This window comes from Calliphora vicina, chromosome 2, assembly GCF_958450345.1.
Source record: "Calliphora vicina chromosome 2, idCalVici1.1, whole genome shotgun sequence".
NCBI classification, from domain to species: domain Eukaryota; kingdom Metazoa; phylum Arthropoda; class Insecta; order Diptera; family Calliphoridae; genus Calliphora; species Calliphora vicina.
Window position 1 is genome coordinate 38398759 of NC_088781.1, and position 19848 is coordinate 38418606.

A 19848-nucleotide genomic window follows, 5' to 3' on the forward strand; every position below is an offset into this window, starting at 1 on the left:
CATCTACCAAATCATTTACATAAAACTAAATTAAACAAAGAATATTTCTTTTAAATAAAGAAAAAAACACCCTCTATTTTTTCAGACCAAAAAAAAAACAATTTTTTTCTATTAATTTAAAGTCTTTTTAACATGACACATTAGACACACGAGTTTTTTGTTAAATAATAAAAATTCGTTATTTTTTTTCATGAATTTATTTTCTTAAACAATAAAATTTTAACATCAATCTTTTTTATAGAGAGTTAATGGTGGACAAAAGAGCTGTTTACAAAAAAATATATATTTAAAGTAGATTTCTTTAAGAAATAGTAAATAAATTGTTTTTTTTTTTTTGGTAAAATTTATTTGGTTTTCTGTAATCAAAAAAATGGTGAAAGAGATAAAATTTATAATTTTTTCGTTTCAACAAACAAACTGACATTTATACGGTTTTAATGAATTTATGGGAAGTTTATTTTAGTTTTGTTATTTTTTCATTCAATGATTTTAATGACGACAAGTCAAAATGTTCATACTCAGACTTACAGCCTGATGGAAGGACAGACGGACGGACGGACAGTTATGTGTGTATATGTTGCAAGTACGTGGTAATATGTATTTATTTGGGTTAACATAATGAACAATTTAAATTTTCGTTAAACAAAAAAAAAAACTAAAAACATAAACAACAATGTTGGCTTTTATGCAGTTTTAGCCACTAGGCAAATATTGGTTAAAGTAAAAATGCGAAACAAAAAATTCCACATGAATTTAAGGCAAATGATTGAAAATCACTACCTGTATATGCAACATACAAATAAAACATAAGCAAACGGACGGACGGACTTGCACAAAACAAATGCAAAATACTTGCAACTCTATGTTCAACAGCAAACAGCAACAACAATAAATGGCCAAAAGCTTTGGAAAATGCTGTTTTATACAACTAACTACTACGCACATTACAATTGACTTAAAAACTGTTATTGAGTCTTAAATGTATGTATGTCTATGCATTCACTGCCACATATACCCAAACACACAGAGGCACACAATATATATTGTGGCAACATCGATTCACTGTCTAAACATTACAAAAGGCTCCATATAAGGAGTATTACTGTTTTTGATGTAGTTGTTGCATTTTAGCATATTGTTTTATTTTTTTTTTGTTTGTTTGCCTTCTTACTGCCACATTTAGAGGTGCCTGCCTGTAGGTGGTGTTTGTTGTTGCCACAGACAGACGACTCTCCTCTTTGTTGGCCTAAGCAAATAACACTAATTGAAAGTATGCATGAGTGCATAATACATGATTTTTAAATCTACACGTGTGTGGTGGTGGATTATTTTAGTTTTTCCTTTTATAATTTTTTCTATAAATCCAAAAAAAATATTAATGCAGCCTAAAATCTATATGCGTTTTCATTGTAGATCATTTTTTAAGCCCCCGAACAGAAAAAAGTTTGTAGTTGTTTTGTGTAAAAAGCCTAGTATTTAGTGCATATTGTTTTAAGTAAGAAAGCCCTTTTTAAAGTTATTTTTTTTTTCTTAGCTACAAAAACCTACCGCCTTTTGTGTTTTCAGCTGTTGTCTGTCTTCCACATGCATTTAACAAAAAGGAAGCGAAAATGTGATTTATTTTTACATGATTATCAACTTAACAAGAACAGCAGCTCACTCGCTCTTTCTTTTTGTTAAGATTGGGGAATGCATGTGTCTTTTCCAAAAAAAAAATTAAAAACAATGCATTATTTTTCTTAAAGAAACCAACAAAAATAGTTTTAAAACTGCATAACTTTTTGTGAGATGCTGTTTGTAAAGCACAGTGTGACAGATATAAAGTTACACGAATGGAAGATAAATTTGGGATTAACAGGTACTTTATTTTTCCAAAGTACTTTAAATGTTTTGTTTAAATTTGGTTAATATATTTTTAACATTTTTAAACATTAATTCGCTCCTCTTTGACTTCATCTGCTCAAAAAAGTACCAAATATGCCAGAAAGTAGCATAAATGAAAGGTTTCAGAACGAACCTTCGCACTTTCAAAAGAAGAATTATAAAATGCAATTTTTAGTTAAATATGTTTTTTTACTGCATAAGACATGAAAGTACCACAAAAAGTACTTTTTAATCTAAAGCAATCTTAGAAATAATTCTCTACCGCCATAAAGTAGAAAAAAGAGCCTTTTGTTAAAAAATACAATAATTTTTAGATATTTCGCATAAAAATTTTTTGTTATTTTTAAAACTCATTATTTCAAAGGGTACCATAAAAAGTACTTTTAGTTGAAACACCCTAAAGGTTTCTGAATGAACTTTCGCACTATCACAAGGAGAATTATTAAATTAAATTTTTGATTGAATATGGCTTTTCACTTCATAAGACATGAAAGTACCATAAAAAGTACTTTTTAGTCAAAAGCTATCTTAGAAAGAGCTATCACTCGCCATAAAGTAAAAAACAGTACCTTTTGTTATAAACTAATTTTTAGATATTTCCATATAAAATAGAATTGTTTTTTATTATTAAAACACATTATTTCAAAAGTTATCAGAAAAATTACTTTCAGTTGAAACACGCTAAAGGTTTCTGAATTAACTTTCGTACTATCAAAAAGAGAATTATTAAATAAAATTTTTGGTTAAATGTAGTTTTTCACTGCATAAGACATGAAAGTACCTTAAAAATAACTTTTTAATCTAAAGCAATCTTAGAAAGAGCTCCCTCTCGCCATAGAGCAGAAAAAAGTACTTTTTTAAAAACTACAATAATTGTTAGATATTTCCCCACAAAAAAATTGTTTGTTATTATTTAAACTCATTATTTCAAAGGATACCATAAAAAGTACTTTTAGTTGAAACACGTGAAGATTGTGAAGATTTCTTTAATTTAAATTTTCCCATTAGATGAGAAGAGGCCATAGCACCAGAAAAGTTCTTTTTGGTAAATAAAAATTTAAGAAAATTTGTCATACAAGTACAAAAAGTACCATAAAAAGTACTTTATGCTTAAATAAGTTTTACAAATGTTCCTGCTAGAAGAGAAAAAAAGCAATAAACAGTACTTTGTGTTCAGACACATTTTTGGGAAGATCTCTTAAATTTAATATTATCTGTTAGAAGAAAAGGGGCCACAAAGTAAGAAAGTACCAAATTGTTTGTTATTATTAAAATGCTTTATATCCAAAAGTTTTTCTTTGAATAAAAGAGGCCATGAAGAACCATAATAGTACTTTTTGATAATTTAATTTTCAATTTAAATACTAAGGCTTTGTGGCTAAAAGTACCATAGAAAGTACATTAGGCTCAAACACGTTTTTGTATGATCTCTATAACTTAAATATAGCTGCTAAAATAAAGAAACTTAGAAAGTATCAAAAAAAGTATTTTTTCTCAAATATTTTTACTTTTAAATAAAAAAAAAACACAATTCATAGACCGGTTTCAGGTTTATAACTTTAATTAAGAGAAAAAATATTTAAACCAAAAAGTACCACAAAAAGTACTTTTTGCTACAAAATTTCTCTTTAATGTGTGAAAGATCTTCCAAGATAACTTCCGCACTTAAATATATTAGTATCATGGTACCTTTATCAAGTATCGACTACCTTTCAAAAATAAGGTTCTCTAACTTATTTATTTGTGATATAAGAAAAAGGACATTGGACCAAAAAAATCACATAAAGTGGTTTTGGTTCAAAAATTTGAGAAATGGGATATTTTGGAAGACAGTTGCATATAAAGTACTATTCGTCAAAAAGGTTTTCTGAAGGACCTTTTGCACTTAGTGTTAGTGTTAGCAAAAAACTTCCTATGAAGAGGTTTCATCTAAAATAATATAAATTTAGGTTTGAAAGTACCACAAAAAGTACTTTTTCAACAAAAAAGTCCTTAAAACTTGTAATAAAAAGAAAAAAGTCCATAAGTTTATTATTAATTTTGGAACTTTATGCAAAAGCTATACTTTTACAAAGAAATCTTTGTCCCACTGTGCAATATTGGCAAATATGTAATGTATGTTTTTGTTTAGTTTTCAAAGTATGTTTATGCTTATTGCCGTATTGTATGCATTGAATACATTTACTATACTATACTACTTCCCCAACAAAAACACATTTCTTTCGTATTATGACGACGGCAATGATCATGATGATGTTGTTGGTTGATATTGATAATGATGTTTATGTTGATGATGCTTTATTGTGGTTATGGCATGCTACAAGTACATTTGTAAGGTACATATTTGCTAAACCAAAAAAAAAAAAAAAATCAGTTTCTTTTGTACAATTCCTTACTTTAACTTTATGTTTGCATTGATTTTGCTAGCGGCTTTTATGCCTTTTGTTTTGTATTTTTTGGAGTCTCTTTGCATTTTGCGTCTTAAATCAAGTCAAATGTTTAGACATTATTTCCTTTATGATCGGGTGGAAAAATAATATGAAAGCATATTTTGTTTATTTGCTAACTAATAATTGAATTTGTTTAGATGAAAGCAAAAAAAAATAGATTTTTGTATATTAAGTTACTAAAAGTATGCTACAAATTACATTGATTTACTAGAAATATGCCACAAAATTTATTGATTTACTAGGAATGTGACGCAAATTGTAAATAGTTAGAAAAACCCTTTGTCAATACTTTCTAAAGTAATTCTTTAAAATAAATTTCAAATAACACAAGAATTTCTTTTAAATTTATTTTATATTGTAGTATTATAGTAAAATATAAAATAATGCCTAAAAGTATGCTACTATTTACTTTCATTTTGAAGAATTTTATACAGTTTCTATGATTATTAGAAAATTCTTCAAAAACTGTGGCATAATTTTAGGATTTGTTTAACCAAAAATAGTATAGTATACTTTTAGGTGCTGTTTTTTAAAATGATAGACTGTTTAATACAAAAACCAAATTTTTTACAAATTTTTCATTTAAATTTAAATAATTTAAAATTTTCTTTGAGAAAATACATAACCCAGCAATATGTTTTGTTAAAATTTTAAAAAAATTATTTTTATTTCTTTATATATAAAGTAAATTTTTAATAAACATTTTAAAAAACTTTCCACTTCTGATTAAGTTTCATAAAAAATCTTGCTGGGTTTTGTTTGCTTCCATAGAAAGTATGTCATGTTAAGACATACAAATGTATATTTGTTGGCTGCTGTTGCTTTTAATAATATCTCATCATAATCAAAAAAACTTTTGATTAAATTGAGCGTATAAATAAAAAACGCATCAAACACATAAACAAAATTATATACACATACCATCACACATTAGAGCTAATAATATGGGTTTTTTGATTTTCATTTTGTGCATTAACTCTGCTCTTTATATATCTTTCCCACATTTCAAACAAGATCATCTTAAATAAAAAAAAGCAACAAACAAATTTGAGGCTAATTTTTTTGAAATTGATTTAGTAGCAAACAAATAATAGGCCTTTAAATATTGCACAAATTTAAACAGTAACATTAAGCCTCTACATACATTCCGTTAAGAGGGGATCTACTGTTTTCTGATATTTTATGATTTGTTTCAACTTTGCGTCTTTCTTTTCAGTTCTAAGATAATACATGTAATGATACCTTCTTTTATTATACTTTAATAAATGAAATAAATTAATTTTTGCGGTATGTAGTTGCTTTTTGGACTATCAATTGTTGATCTTGTGTTTTTCTTTTGTTTGAGACGAAATTACCATTCTCAGAATTCTTTTAAATAGGAGTGGATCATTTGTGTGGTTTTTTTTTGTTTGATTCTTAAAGCAAATTATGCTGGCGTAATAATAAACATCATTAGTGTTATTAGATTTTGTTAGGGGATATGTTAATTTATTTAAATGTTTGCGAGCAGTGGCTAGGTTAGGTTGAGTCTTTAAGTAAATTACAAAATTAATAAAGAGCACATAATTTTTATGGTTATTTAATATGTAATATTTTTCTTGAGAGTCAATGAACTTGCTCATAGTATTAACTTTAATTGTAGTAGTGAAAATCAAGCATACTTATAGGTTTAAAAATAGTGAAAACAAGCTGAATTCAAAGGAAAAAGTTTACAGATTTTTATTGTACAAAAACTAACTGTTTAATTCTATTGAAAAGCAAGCCGAGGTCAAAGGAAAATATTCTTCAAAAAAGAACTTATAAAATTCAAAAAAATCAAGCATACTTTTAGGCTTGAAAATAAAGAAAGCATAATTCAATGAAAAATAAAGCATATTTTAAGGCTTTATCCCAAAAGAACTTAATTAATATTTCTTTAGGTTTTATTAAAGATTCTTGATAAAAATTTACGTTTATAAATAGTAAAAACAAGTCGAATTGAAAGCAAATAGTTTACAGGTTTGTATTGTTCAAAAAAAACTGTTTATTGAAAAACAAGCATACTTTAAGGTTTAAAAATATAAAAATCAAGCCGAGGTCAAAGAAAAATATTCTTCAAAAAAGAACTTATAAAATTCCAAAAAAAAAATAAAGCATAATTTTAGGCTCGCAAATAGAGAAAACATAATTCAATGAAAAATAAATATTTACTATTTCTTTAGGTTTTATTAAAGATTCTTGATAAAAATTTAAAAGCCTTTTCATATTTTATGAGAAAACCAAATAATCTTAAATATTGCCAATGAAATTTATGTGTTGTATATATAGAAATTTAACCACAAAATTGTATTTCATTAACATAATTTCATTTTAAAAATATTAATATGGAAATATATTTATTTTCACAACAAATTCAATGTACACAATTGCAAATGGTCTACCGCCACAGTAATGAAGTCAACATTAACAAAAACAAAAATACAAATTATATTTATGAAATTCTGCTTTTATGTTTAATGATGCAAAGATGCATGAAATGAACATGATGCTACAAATAAATTGAAATACATCTATACAGCAAGATTCTTTACAAAATGTTTATACAAACGAATGTAAGAATATAAAACGAGATTATTATCAACATTAATGTTAACCCCCCCCAAAAAAATGCCAAAAAAGAGCATGTAAAAATGACAAAATATACATAAATATAAGTTTAAGGCAGTTGAGAGCAGAATTTAAGCAGTGTTTTGTTTAAAAAGGTTTAGGAATAGTGTGATTTTTAAGGTTTCAATAACCTTTTGAATAGTCGAATAAATTCAATGTTGAAAATTGAAATATGTATGTTTAAAACACGTTCCCAACCACAGAACACTACTGACATAAACGAAACGTGTTTGGAATGATTGTCATGCTTCTAAGTAGTTTGCTATTGAAAATCAATAAAATCAGTTTAGTAGAAAAAAATCGGTAAAACAAAATGTAAAACGACTTTGTACACAATTGGAATATTTGTATTTTCGGCAAACAACGACGAGTTTTAAGGAAACTATGAAAATATGATTCAAATTTAAGAAGAAGAACTTATACGACGATCTTTCAGCATTGGTGTTTGTACAGTATCACCACCATTATTTTACCCTCCTCTGTTGCAGCACACAAAACCTTAAAAATCCACACAGATGTTGTTGTATTGATTATCGATTCATGCACAAAAAAATACTCTGAACAAAAACTCCAAAAAACCCTCTGCAAACAAACAGCCAGATCATAAACAATAGAAGGCACGAGCATTAACAAAAAGAGGTCTATACTACAGCTAAAGGATAACACATCCGGCATTTAAATATAAAACTAAATTCAATTAACAACCCAAAACAGAAAACCGAAAGCGGCAGTGAAATAACTCATGAAAAATATACAATTTTATGACAAGATTTTGCTGACAACATTTCATATGCATTCGTTTTTTTCGTCATTAGAAGAGGGGTATTGCAGCAATAGCATAGCAAAGCAAACATTTTCAATGTCATATGCATTGAGGAATAAATAAATAACTAACTATAACTATTAACCTTAAGGGTTTATTTTTCTTACGCTTTAAATGTTAGCATTCTATAGATTTGATCTTTTTTTTTTTTGTATAACAAAAGAGCTTGCCAAAGACAATTTAGATGGTAGAATTAAGATTGCAGTAGGAGGAATGACGAAAGCTAAAAAGAAAAAATTAAATTTATACGTTTAGTGAATGATGATTGATTTCATGCCAAAAAGATTTCCATCACAAAACATACGCCAACCAACCAACCATCAAACAGCCAATGCATTAATATTTGTTGTGAATAATACCAGATTCCTTTGACGTAATGCTAAACAAGACTCTCAATATTGGCTGAGCTAACTGGTCAGTGTCTGGCTGGCTTTAACTAAATAGTCATAAAATACTGTCATTATATCTGTGTTTTTTTTTGTTTCTTATTGTAAATTTACTCAAGTTCTTTGCTTGCAGTTTGACATATTCAAGAATTATGACTTCACTATAGAAAACTAACGATTCTACATGGTCTTTTGTTGAAAATAAGCAACAACAAAAAAAGGAATTTTATATAAAAGACTTAATAACAGGGTTGGTTGTGCTATATTTTTTGTTTTATATCCTTATTCTCGGTTTCATTCATTCTCTAATATTTTTTTCATTTTTAATTGATGAAATGCCTGTAAATTCTCCAAAAATTTTAATTTCAAATATCTTTTCTGTTTTTTGTTTCGTCTGTGTTTATATGTATGTGCAGGAGACAATTTAAAATTATAGCCTTTAGGCTTCATTTTGCATAATAAACCTTAGTTTTTAATAATATGTTTGCATTTTTAATTTCTCTTTAAAGTCTTTAACATGAACAGATTTACACAAAGGCGTTTTAAATTGTTTATGAAGTATGAGAGTGTGCAATAATAATAATAATAATAATGACTTTAAATTAATTATAAATTTATAAAGTTAAAAGTCATAGCTGTTAAATTGCATAGTAATTATAATTATTATTGAAATAAAGCCATCCTGAAAGTAGGCTATAAAGAAATTAACTAATGACGCCCCATTTTGTATGCTAAACTAAGTTTGAGGATTTAGAAGTTTTAAATTTAATATTGATTGAAAATGACAAAATAGAATTGTTTGTGTAAAAGAAAATATTTAATGAATAAAGATTTGAGAGTGTTTTCATGTATATGTTAAATTAAATTTTGACCAGTTCTCAAACAGTTTAATAAAAATGTATAAAATAATCGGTTTTTAATTAGTTTTATCTAAAATGTTTTTTAATGTAAATATTTTCATTGAACTTACTAGATTTTTGCAAGTTCTTCACAATTTGGCTTCTTCAGAAAGAGTAAAACGAAATGTTTTTAAATTAGAATTATTAAATCTATTGGGAAGTAACAAAATCAAACAGAATCTGAACAAGCTAAAATATATTTTTAGTCTACAATAAAGTTTTTTTAATTGTGTTTATTTGAGTCAAATTCAGTTACTTCCTATAAAGAATTTCTGTTTCTGCAACAAATTGTTTTAGTTGTGTTTACTAATTAACTTAATTTTCTTTTAATGTTAATATTTTTTAATTGTTCATTGTTTATTAACACTATAATTAAACTCAAATATTCATAAATATGTATTTATTGCTTTGAAAAAGTTACAGCATATCCCTAGGCTGTATTTAAAAAAAAAACAAACTGTAAAACATACTTTTAGTTGTTCAACATTGTTTTTAACTACCCCGCCATAAACATAAACATTAATATCTCTATGTTTACCAAAATTTAACTTTATAATTTTTTATTATTAATTCAATTTAACACACCATTGCAAAACAAAAGGAGCCAACAAAAAAAAAAAACTCAAACATATGTTTTCCTTCTAACCCTAATCAGCAGTATAAATTGAAGCTTATCTCCTGTCCTACCCCTAATATTAAGACTCGTTAAACTTGTGATGTTTCATGTCACTCTCTTGAGACTCCCTAATAATGTAGAAATGCCCACAGGCTACAATCATACACTTTGCTGGAACACCATCACATATTTTTTTTTCCTTTTTGTTTTCTTGTGTTCATAGAAGAAAATTAATTCATGGTTTTTTGTATTTTATTTCATTGTTTTTCCTTTTGTGGACCCACCACATTATTTTTATTATATCTTACTACTTACAACACGTAGTTGTTGTAAGTACATTGGCCAATGTCAGCCCTTAAGGTGTATTTACATTAGTAGAATAGGAATATATATGTATAACAAGAATTATTTCTTTTTTTTTTTCGCTTATTATAGGATTTTATTGTTTAGCACGTTTTCTGTGAGAGTAACTAAATGGCTGGCTCGTAAATTGTTTGTTTGTTAAAAAGAAAAGACAGAAAAATATAATAATAACAAACCACAAATGGCTGCTAATGAGACAAATATCCTGAGGCCAAGAAATTACCAATAAAAATTATTAGTAAACCATAAAATGTAAAAGTTTTTGGCCAGCTATTAATGTTTAATAAAAGTTTGCTAAAAAAAATTTAAAGCAAAAAAAATATATCTCCAAGTAAAAATCTTTTAGCATTTAAATTTAAATGAAAAACATTTTGTAATCCTTTTTCAATAAAATTATTATCACAAATTTAAAATCTGTTTAAGGGCTCTACACAAAGAAGTTGGTCTATTAAGTTTATCTATATATATAAAAATGAATTGGTCCATGTATGTAATGTCATCACGTGAGAACGGCTGGAGCGATTCGAATGATTTTTTATTCGATTCCAAATTTTCGGGATATGGTTTGTAAAGAAAAACAAAAACAAAAATTCCGGGTAAAACTCGGAAACTGTAATAAAAAAAGCTCCCTAAAGTATGCAGTACAAATTTAGAATTTATTTTATTTGCAAATAAATAAGAACAGGGTGGTGTGCGTGGGTTGGAGAAACTTGAAGAACTAACATTAGTAAATGCTACCAGGCGAAGCCGGGGCGATCAACTAGTTATGTATAAAAGTTAGCTTGTTTTAATTTTACTTATAGCTATGGTATTTGTAAAGCGATTGGGCTAATATTTAATAGTAAGATATTTAGAACTCTAGGGTATTTGGAAATATTAACAAAAGCTTTCATAATTTATTTTTATAAGAGTTACAGTGATTTAAACACACATAAAATTTAATGGGCCGATTCAAAAAAAAAAACTGCTAAATTCTTTAAATTATATATTTGTCATTTAAAGAGAAATTTTACTAAGAATCTCTGGAAATATTTGCAGAACCTTGAGTTATTTTGAAATACAATTAAAATTTGATAATATTTTATGAAGTGCGAAAAAGTTAACTTTGGTACACAAAGACAAAAATCAACAGAATTAAATATTTATTTAAAGTTGTATTATATTATTATATATTCCAATGTCATTCTCTTTCAAAATTTTTCAAAACTCCTGAACAACCAAGTATTCTTCATTATTTTACTCTAACGATTTCAAAAAAATAAAATATTTTTTGTATAATTTTTTTCCAACTTTATCATATTCATCATAGTTTTTTTTTAATTTTTTTTTTTTTTGTACATATTTTGCATATTCAATATATTCAATGTCATTATTCCGTTGTTCATATCTCTATCTGTCTATCAATAGAGCGAGCTATAAAGCTGACTGTATGGGGTACCTTTCATTGAATATGTTTTTTTCCCCATTTTTCCAACTCTTTGTAGTCTTATCTTTATGCCAACTTACAAATTCATTTTTAAATATATACAGATAAAAATTGAAGAAAAAAAACAAACTGAAATAATAGTTTGTTTGAACACATACAACAACTGGTATGACAAAAAAAAAAATTAACAAACAGGAGTTTATTAAAATTCATGGCAAGTATAGGAAAAAATATTTACAAATAAGGAATTAATTATTACAGGGAAAAATACTTAGTAGTTTGTGGCAAAGTTTTTTCATAGAAATTTTTACAAAAATGCTTAAGACTTATTATATTTTTTCAAACATATTTCAGTATTATTTTTATTATATTTATAAATAATATTGTTGTTATAAAAACTTGCAGAGAATACCTTTTAAATTTGGCAGGTTTTTTAAATATGTTGCGAAATTAGAAACCACAAAATATTTATGTAGTATGTTGTTATAATGCCAGTCTAATTATGTACATTGTATTCCTTTAGCAAAAGTCTTGTAAAAAAACCAGACTTGGTAAGAAGAAATGAAAAAAAATTTATGGAAATGTTCTATTACGCATGATGATGTGGCTTTTTTATTAAAAAACTATTGTGGTTTTTGATATGTGGGCAATTATACAGAACAAAGCAAATAAATAAAGTTCTATAATAATAAAGTTTAGTAAATTTGGTGAAAGCAACTTAATTATATTGTTTTCTGTCAAAAACAGTTAGTAAGTTTGTTTGCAAAACCGGTTTTGTTAGTTGTTGTTACAAGTTTCTCTTAAAGCAACTAAATTTTTGGTGGCTTTTCAGGAATAAAACTGCAATTGAAATCTAACGTTGTTAGTAAGTTGGGTTGCAAAACCGGTTTTGTTAGTTGTTGTTACAAGTTTCTGTTAAAGCAACTAAATTTTTTGTTGCTTTTCAGGAATAAAACTGCAATTGAAATCTAACGTTGTTAGTAAGTTCGCTTGAAAAACCGGTTTTGTTAGTTGTAGTTACAAGTTTCTGTTAAAGCTACTAATTTATTTTGCTTTGCAGGAATAAAACTGCAACTGAACATTTACAATAGTGTAAATTGTATTCACAATAAATCTTAACAATAAAAACAACATTTCCAATTTCTTTACGATATATTAAACTTGTTAGGCAACAAATATTCTATTTCTTATAATAAATTCTTTAAGATATAAACTTTTGAAATGAAAATAAATCGTTTGCTTTTTCCTTAATTACTTTAAAAAGCAAAATACAAACACTTATTTTCATTTTCGACACTTGAGAAAAATCTTCATAAATAACAAAAATTCAGCTCACACAGGAAAACCCCTTAAGTGTTAGACCAAATACCTGCCACATGATGTTGTTTTATATATTTTAACAAACTCATAAATTTTTCTTAAAAAATTATGTGCAAAAACTTTAAGTAAAATAAAACACAATACAAACTGTGTGGCATACAACTGATTAGAAGTAGAAAAACGAAACAAAACAAATAGTTTTTAATATTTGGTTTTTTCGTAAAACAGGAAATAAAACAAAAACTTTAACAAATGCAACTGTAATACAAACAAACAAAAAATTCACCTGCATAAGTATTTGTATCTCTAGCAAGGTGTGTGTCTAAGTATTTGACCAACAAAAGTTTAAAATTGAAATAAATTTTATATAAACATCAACAAGAAAAAAAGGAAACTTTAAAGAAAACAAATAAACATTTAAAAGCCAGCCAGCCAACAGATAGTGAGAGAAAAGAAAAATTACTAAAATTGTACTACAAGTGTAAATAAACACAGGAAGACTAAAAGGAAAAAAATATACAAAAAAAAAATACTTGTACAACTTTAGGAAAATGTTTTTTTTTAATTTTTTTTCTCTGCTTTATTTGGGGGGTATAATTTCAAATGATTTAAGTATTTTGTACCCTTGTTGTATGCTGTTTTTTTCATTTTAGTTTTGTGTAAAGTGTTAACGTAAAAATGTAATTTAACATTAAATAATGTAAGAAAAAAGAGATGATATGCAAATGACAACAGGAAGTGAATTAGTAGAGAAATTTTTTAGATTACAAAAGAAGTAACAAAAGAAATGTTTATTTAATATTAAATGAAATAAAAATTAGCAAAACGGACAAATACTTAGTTCTACTTTTAATAACAAATACCAGCTTCAAATCTTTTAAAATTGAAAAACAAATTATTCATAACCAAACTAAAGCTTAAGTGTCTAAATTTGTACTGGCCTATTTTTCTCGGAAGCAATTTCTATAGCATTCACCAAGTGGTTAATGAATCCTTAGCAAATTTTAAAATTTATTTATGTTTGTGTAAATCACTCTTACGTCCAAAATACAAAGTCAAAATTAATGAAACTCATCTAAAATGTTTACTGTTGTTCTAGGTAGTTTAGTATTAAATATCAAATGAATCGCTGCAGTAGAAAATAAGTTATGAAAAAAAATGTGAGACATCCTTAAAAAAAATAATAATTAAATTTTTAACGAAAACCGTTCAAATCAAATCAAATATTGTTGCTTTGTTGTTGTAAAGTCAGTGTTAAAGTCATGAGTTTAATAAGCCAACATGTTATTGTAGATTTGTTGTTGTTTTTAAAATCTTTGACACAAATTTTGGAAAGAAAAACAATACAGAATCTTAATATTACAATTTCCTAAAAAAATTAACTATGTTTGTGTAAATCACTCTCACGTCTAAAGTACCAACTCAAAATTAATGAAATTTATCTAAAATGTTTACAGGTATTATAGGTAGTTCAGTATTAAATATCAAAAGAATTGCTGCAGTAGGAAATAAGTTATGGAAAAAAATGTGAGACAATCTCAAACAAATAATAATTAAATTTTTAGCGAAAAATATTTAAATATTCCTAATAAAGCTTGCTGTTGTAATGTTTAATAATCAAACATGTTATTGAAGATTTGTTGTTTTTACAAAAAAAAAATCAATACAAAATCCTAATATTACTTACATTTTCCCAATTTCTCCAACTATATTTTTCCTAACATTAAGTAATTTACCTGTTTTTTTCATATAACAAACTTTCAAACATCAATTTGTTTGCAAAACATTTTCCTTAAAATGTCTTTATTATCTGACATTGTTTCTGTTGTTTGCTTAGAAAAATGTATCTAATACTGCTACTACTATACGTAAAAGTTCTTATCACAGTTTGTTAATGTACTGGCATGCTTTGTAACATGAAGGCTCATGCATCACTTTTTAAAGCTCATGCATAAATGCATATATGCATGCAACACATTGTTGTCGTTCTTTTTAACAGGAACAATAACAGCAGCATTAATAAAAACAAAAGTCTTTTAGAGATGATATATGATGATAGTTTTGTTCACCAAGCAAAAAAAATACAAAAGCATTGTTTTTAACAGCCAATAATGCACAATATCTCCAACAGCAAATCAACCCAGCAAGCATTGTTATAGGACAATTATTAAAAAAAATAGGGATAACTTGAATTTTATAAATTTCAGAATTTTAATTCCAAACAAAATGATAAATTTCAGTAATTTTTTTTTCAAATTTGTTATTTCTTGTTTAAATTTTTTGCTGGGTTAAATCACCTAGTATAGATGTTTACGTTTTAAATAACAATGACAAGATGTTGCAACTTTTTGTTTATTTGCTTTAAATTTTACAACATTGTTGTTTGCAATATGTATGTCATTAACATGATAAAATGTTTTGAAATTTAAAAAGTCAACTAAATGATACTTTATTCAAGAAAGGAGCAACAAAAATTAAACAAATATTTTAGTTTTCCTAGGCAAGTATTTAAGTTTTACTGCTGAGTTCATTAAAAATGTTAGAGACATCGCACAAACAAACCACTAAAATCCTCTTAAATATTATACTTATTTTGTTTTTTCTTATGTACATATTTGTAGAAGGAGACAAATTGTTTCATAAAATATTTAACAAATAATTTGCTGCAAAAATAAGTTGAAAGTTAAAATATTATATTCTGTTGAGACGAATTTGAAATATCCTACACTTGAAACCAGAATTACTGCTTTAGTGTTAAATACTCTTCATTTGAAACTATAATTACAACTTGTTTCAACATTGATGGCCGTTCACACATGACCTTATACCAGGGAAAAGCAAATGATGGGCGCCGCGTTTTTGCAATAGTATAGGTTGCCTTTCACTGCCTTAAACACATGCCGTGTATTATAATATCCAAAACGGAAATAGTTATTTTTGGTTTAGTCACAGAGTGACTCCTAGAACATCGCCATGTTAAAATGACAGGTCCCTTTCATATAGAGCGTTAGAAATTCAACCGGTTTCCTCAGAAACAGTTCTGTGTTGGTTTCCTTCTCTCTAGGGAGCATCATTAAAATGTTTTCAAACATTACAACTACAAGCTAGCAACAGTAACAATGTTGAAAATTTGTTTCTCTAAGTTTCTTTGAGGTTGCCTCACATTTTGGTATATAGCTTTTTTATGTTCAACCGATTTTATTGAGTATTTTACACAGACTAATCACGGGATCATTTCTGTCTCAGTTTCAATCTCTCTAGAGATCATAAACATTATAAAAATTACAACAACATTAAATTGTTTTTAAATATTACAGCAACAAGCTATGCAACAATATGTATTTGGAAAATTATAAAATTTCTTTGAGGTTGCCTCACATTTTTGTTCATAACTTTTATTGTGCTCAACCGAATTTATTGAATTTCAATAGCAAATTACTTAAGACAATGATTTGTATTTTAGGTACATTTTTATTCATATCAGTTTTCTGTTTTATATGTGAGAGTGTTTTACACACACGTCTTAGATGGACCCAAGTTCTCTCTAAAGATATTCTAGCTCATCGGGTTCATTTCTGTCTCAGTTACCATATCCCTAGAGATATTCTAGTTTCTCTTAACCAATATAAAAACTACAAAAACGTTAAATTGGTTTTTAAATATTGCAGCAGCAAGCTAAGCAACAACAGCAGTATATATTTGGAAAATAGCACTTGTGAGGTTGCCTCATATTTTGGTATATAACTTATGTTGTGCTCAACCGATTTTATTGAATTTCAATAGCAAACTACTTAGAACAGTGGTTTGTATTTTCGATATATTTTTATTAATGTGAGTTTTCCATTTAGTATGTGAGAGTGTTTTACACACACCAAACACTGGATCAGTTCTGCCTCAATGCCCATCTCTCAAGAGATATTCTCGAATACTCTTAAACTGTATAAAAAATACAACAACATTAAATTGCTTTTAAATATTACAACAACAAGCTAAGCAACAGAAACAATATAATGATATAAAATAGTTTTCGTTAAATTTATAAAATTCTTTGAGGTTGTCTCACATTTTTGTTCATAACTTTTGTTGTGCTCAACCGATTTTATTGAATTTCAATAGCAAACTACTTATGACAATGGTTTATATTTTACGTAAATTTTTATTAATTTAAGTTTTCCATTTTGTATGTGACAGTGTTTTACACACACATCCTAGATGGATCCAGCTACTTCATCTTAGAATTGCATAATAATCACTTGTATAAAGGCATATTTCTAAGCGTTTTATACAAAAAAATTAACTAAATTATATTTTCTAGACTTTCTAAAATTTCTAGACTTTATTAAACAATTTTTAAATTCTGCCTGTTCTACGTTACCAAATTTAAATTATATTCTTGAAAACACTTTGCACTAGTTTTTCTTTTACTATTCTTAGCTGCGACTTTCCTCATGCTCTTACTTCTTTTTGGTCTATGCTCCCTTCCTTCCTTTCTTATCTTTATAAATTACCAAAGGCATCCTTAAAACGCCACTTGCTGCTGTGTTTCTTCTAATGTTAACTAACACAATTGATGGCTTCATTTATCCGTTTTCAATAAATTTTGCACAAAATTTAATTTCCGCTTAAAACAGACACTCTCCACAAAGACACAAAAACAAATGCTAAACGAAAAGACAAAAACCCAACGAAAGAGCTACAAAAAAAAAAACTACAAATAAAGAGGTGACATTATAAGAAAGCCATTAAGCTAAGAAAATAACCAAGAGTAAGTCCTTATGGCTAAAAATAATTACACATTTAAGCTATATTTTGCTATATAAGAAAATAAAAATAACCTTAAATTATGATCAAATTAAATTTTCAATTTAAACAAAATTTGTAGCTATTGGAATTTAATGAAAAGAAATTTTAATTTTAAGAAAATTTATCTTAGATTCATTAACATCACTTTTACGGTGATTAAACACAATTGAACCTTTTAAATAAAATTATCATCAATATAAAGTAAATATCTATCTATACCTGGGCAGCCTTAGCTAAATGTTTGTAAAAAAAGCCAGCAGTCTAAATAACAGGCGGCAGAAATGTGTTTTTTCTACCTTTTGTTAAATAGAATGAATGAATGAATATAAAAAGCAAATTATCATAAATATCAAAAAGTAATCCAATAATTTTCTACTTATAAAGAAAACCAATGAATAGGTGCTTAAGGCTTACAAAAATAAACAAAAAAGTAAAGAGCATGCATAAGAAAAAAACAAAGAAAAGGACTATTCAATGAATAGTGCCACACAAAAAAAATAAATAGAAGAAAAGTAGTGGTAGCTGTGTGGTAGTAGGTTCTTTATCAAAAAATTTAAGTTACTTTATGGTTTTGCATGGAGCCATGTTAAATATAAAAAAATGTATTTAAGTCAACCTTAATGATATTAAGGCCTTTTGTCGGTATAATACCCAGCGGTTTTTCTTTTATATAGTTTTATTTTTTTAAGGCATGACAAATTTGAAATTATCTTTAAGGAATTTCTTTATAAATTTATGTTTATTGATGGATATATTTTTAACACCTGTTTTTCTTTTCTTTCTTGGTATTTTAGCTCAAAATCCTCGCATTATTGAACATCCTATGGATATGGTGGTGCCTAAAAATGATCCATTTACTTTCAATTGCAAGGCTGAGGGTAGTCCTAAGCCTTCCATACAATGGTTTAAGGATGGCTATGAACTGAAAACCGATTCGGGTTCACATCGCATTTTAATGCCAGCTGGTGATTTGTTTTTTCTGAAGGTAAGAATGTTATATGAAACAATATTATGAATAAAACTAGAATTATGCAAATAACTCCAAACTCTACGTTGATGTCTATTCAAACACAACATTCATTAACAGTGTCAAAAATGCAACAACAATAAAAATAGCAACAACAACATTAATCTCATATGCACATTACAACAACAACGTTAACAAATGTAGCCATGTTGAAACTAGTTTTCTTTCAAAATATAAAATGTGCCTGAGGTTGCCTCACGTTCTGAATTATAACTTTTTCTCTATTAACCCGATTTCCCTGATTTTTGTTACCATTCTAACTAGGATTATAGTCAATATTTTGGATAAATTTCATTAATTTTAATTTAATATTTTGGTGGCCACAGTGATTTACACACACATAAAGAATATATAGTTAAATCGATTCTAGAATATGCATCTCCTATTTTACCAAACTTGATATTATACTTCCCTTTAAATTAAAACTTAAATCTAGCAGCTAATTTTTTTGTTTTCAAATGAAACACAACATATTTATATTGCAATTACTTTTCGCTTTTATTTATATTAAAGCAAATATTACAAAAAATTATATTTTTTTATATTAAATGTTTTTTATTAAATAAAAAAAACACCAACAAAAAAAGGCCAGCCACAAATTATTTCCACATGACAAAATTTTGTATTATTTTTATAACAATTTTTAACAAATTCAGTGATTTTCTGTGTTTAATATAAACATTTTTTTCCGTTTAATCATTGGAGTCTACAGGGCATACATTTCCATTTCCTTTTATTTATATTTGTTTTTTTTGTTTACAAGGCCCTTGTAAATGTATTTTAAACATTTTTAAAATTAAACTACCACAAAAGTTTAGTTTTTAAATAAGTTAATAGATATTGACAATAATTAAATGTTTTGTTACATTAAATTTTAGCTATTTAATAACGTATGTTAAAACGGAAATAAGAATAAAAAAATAACATAAAGTTTTTGTTTAATTACATTGACCAAAGAGGATTTTAAGCAAATGATTTCTGTTTTTTATAAGCTAGAAATTCCATATAACATTTTTGAAAATTAATTAAAAAATTAAAAGGTCTGTGAGTTGGTTTGCTAATAGAGACTAACACGTGTCAGATTTGTTGCAAGAGATTAAAAGTTAAGTGAAGTCCTTTGAATGCTCTACTAAAGAAGAAGTATTTTGGGTTTTAATGAAATTTGTTACATTTTTAAAATACTAATTAAAAGGGGAGTAACAAAT

General features: G+C 26.6%; 1 protein-coding gene across 1 annotated transcript in view; it reads left to right on the forward strand.

Moving 5' to 3' along the window:
• robo2 (roundabout 2) overlaps window positions 1-19848 on the forward strand; it is an 87998-nt gene that overhangs the window by 42317 nt on the left and 25833 nt on the right. Inside the window, exon 2 of the mRNA XM_065500850.1 lies at window positions 18411-18601. Coding sequence (XP_065356922.1) covers window positions 18411-18601 — 191 coding nt within the window. The remainder of the gene's footprint in view (window positions 1-18410; window positions 18602-19848) is intronic.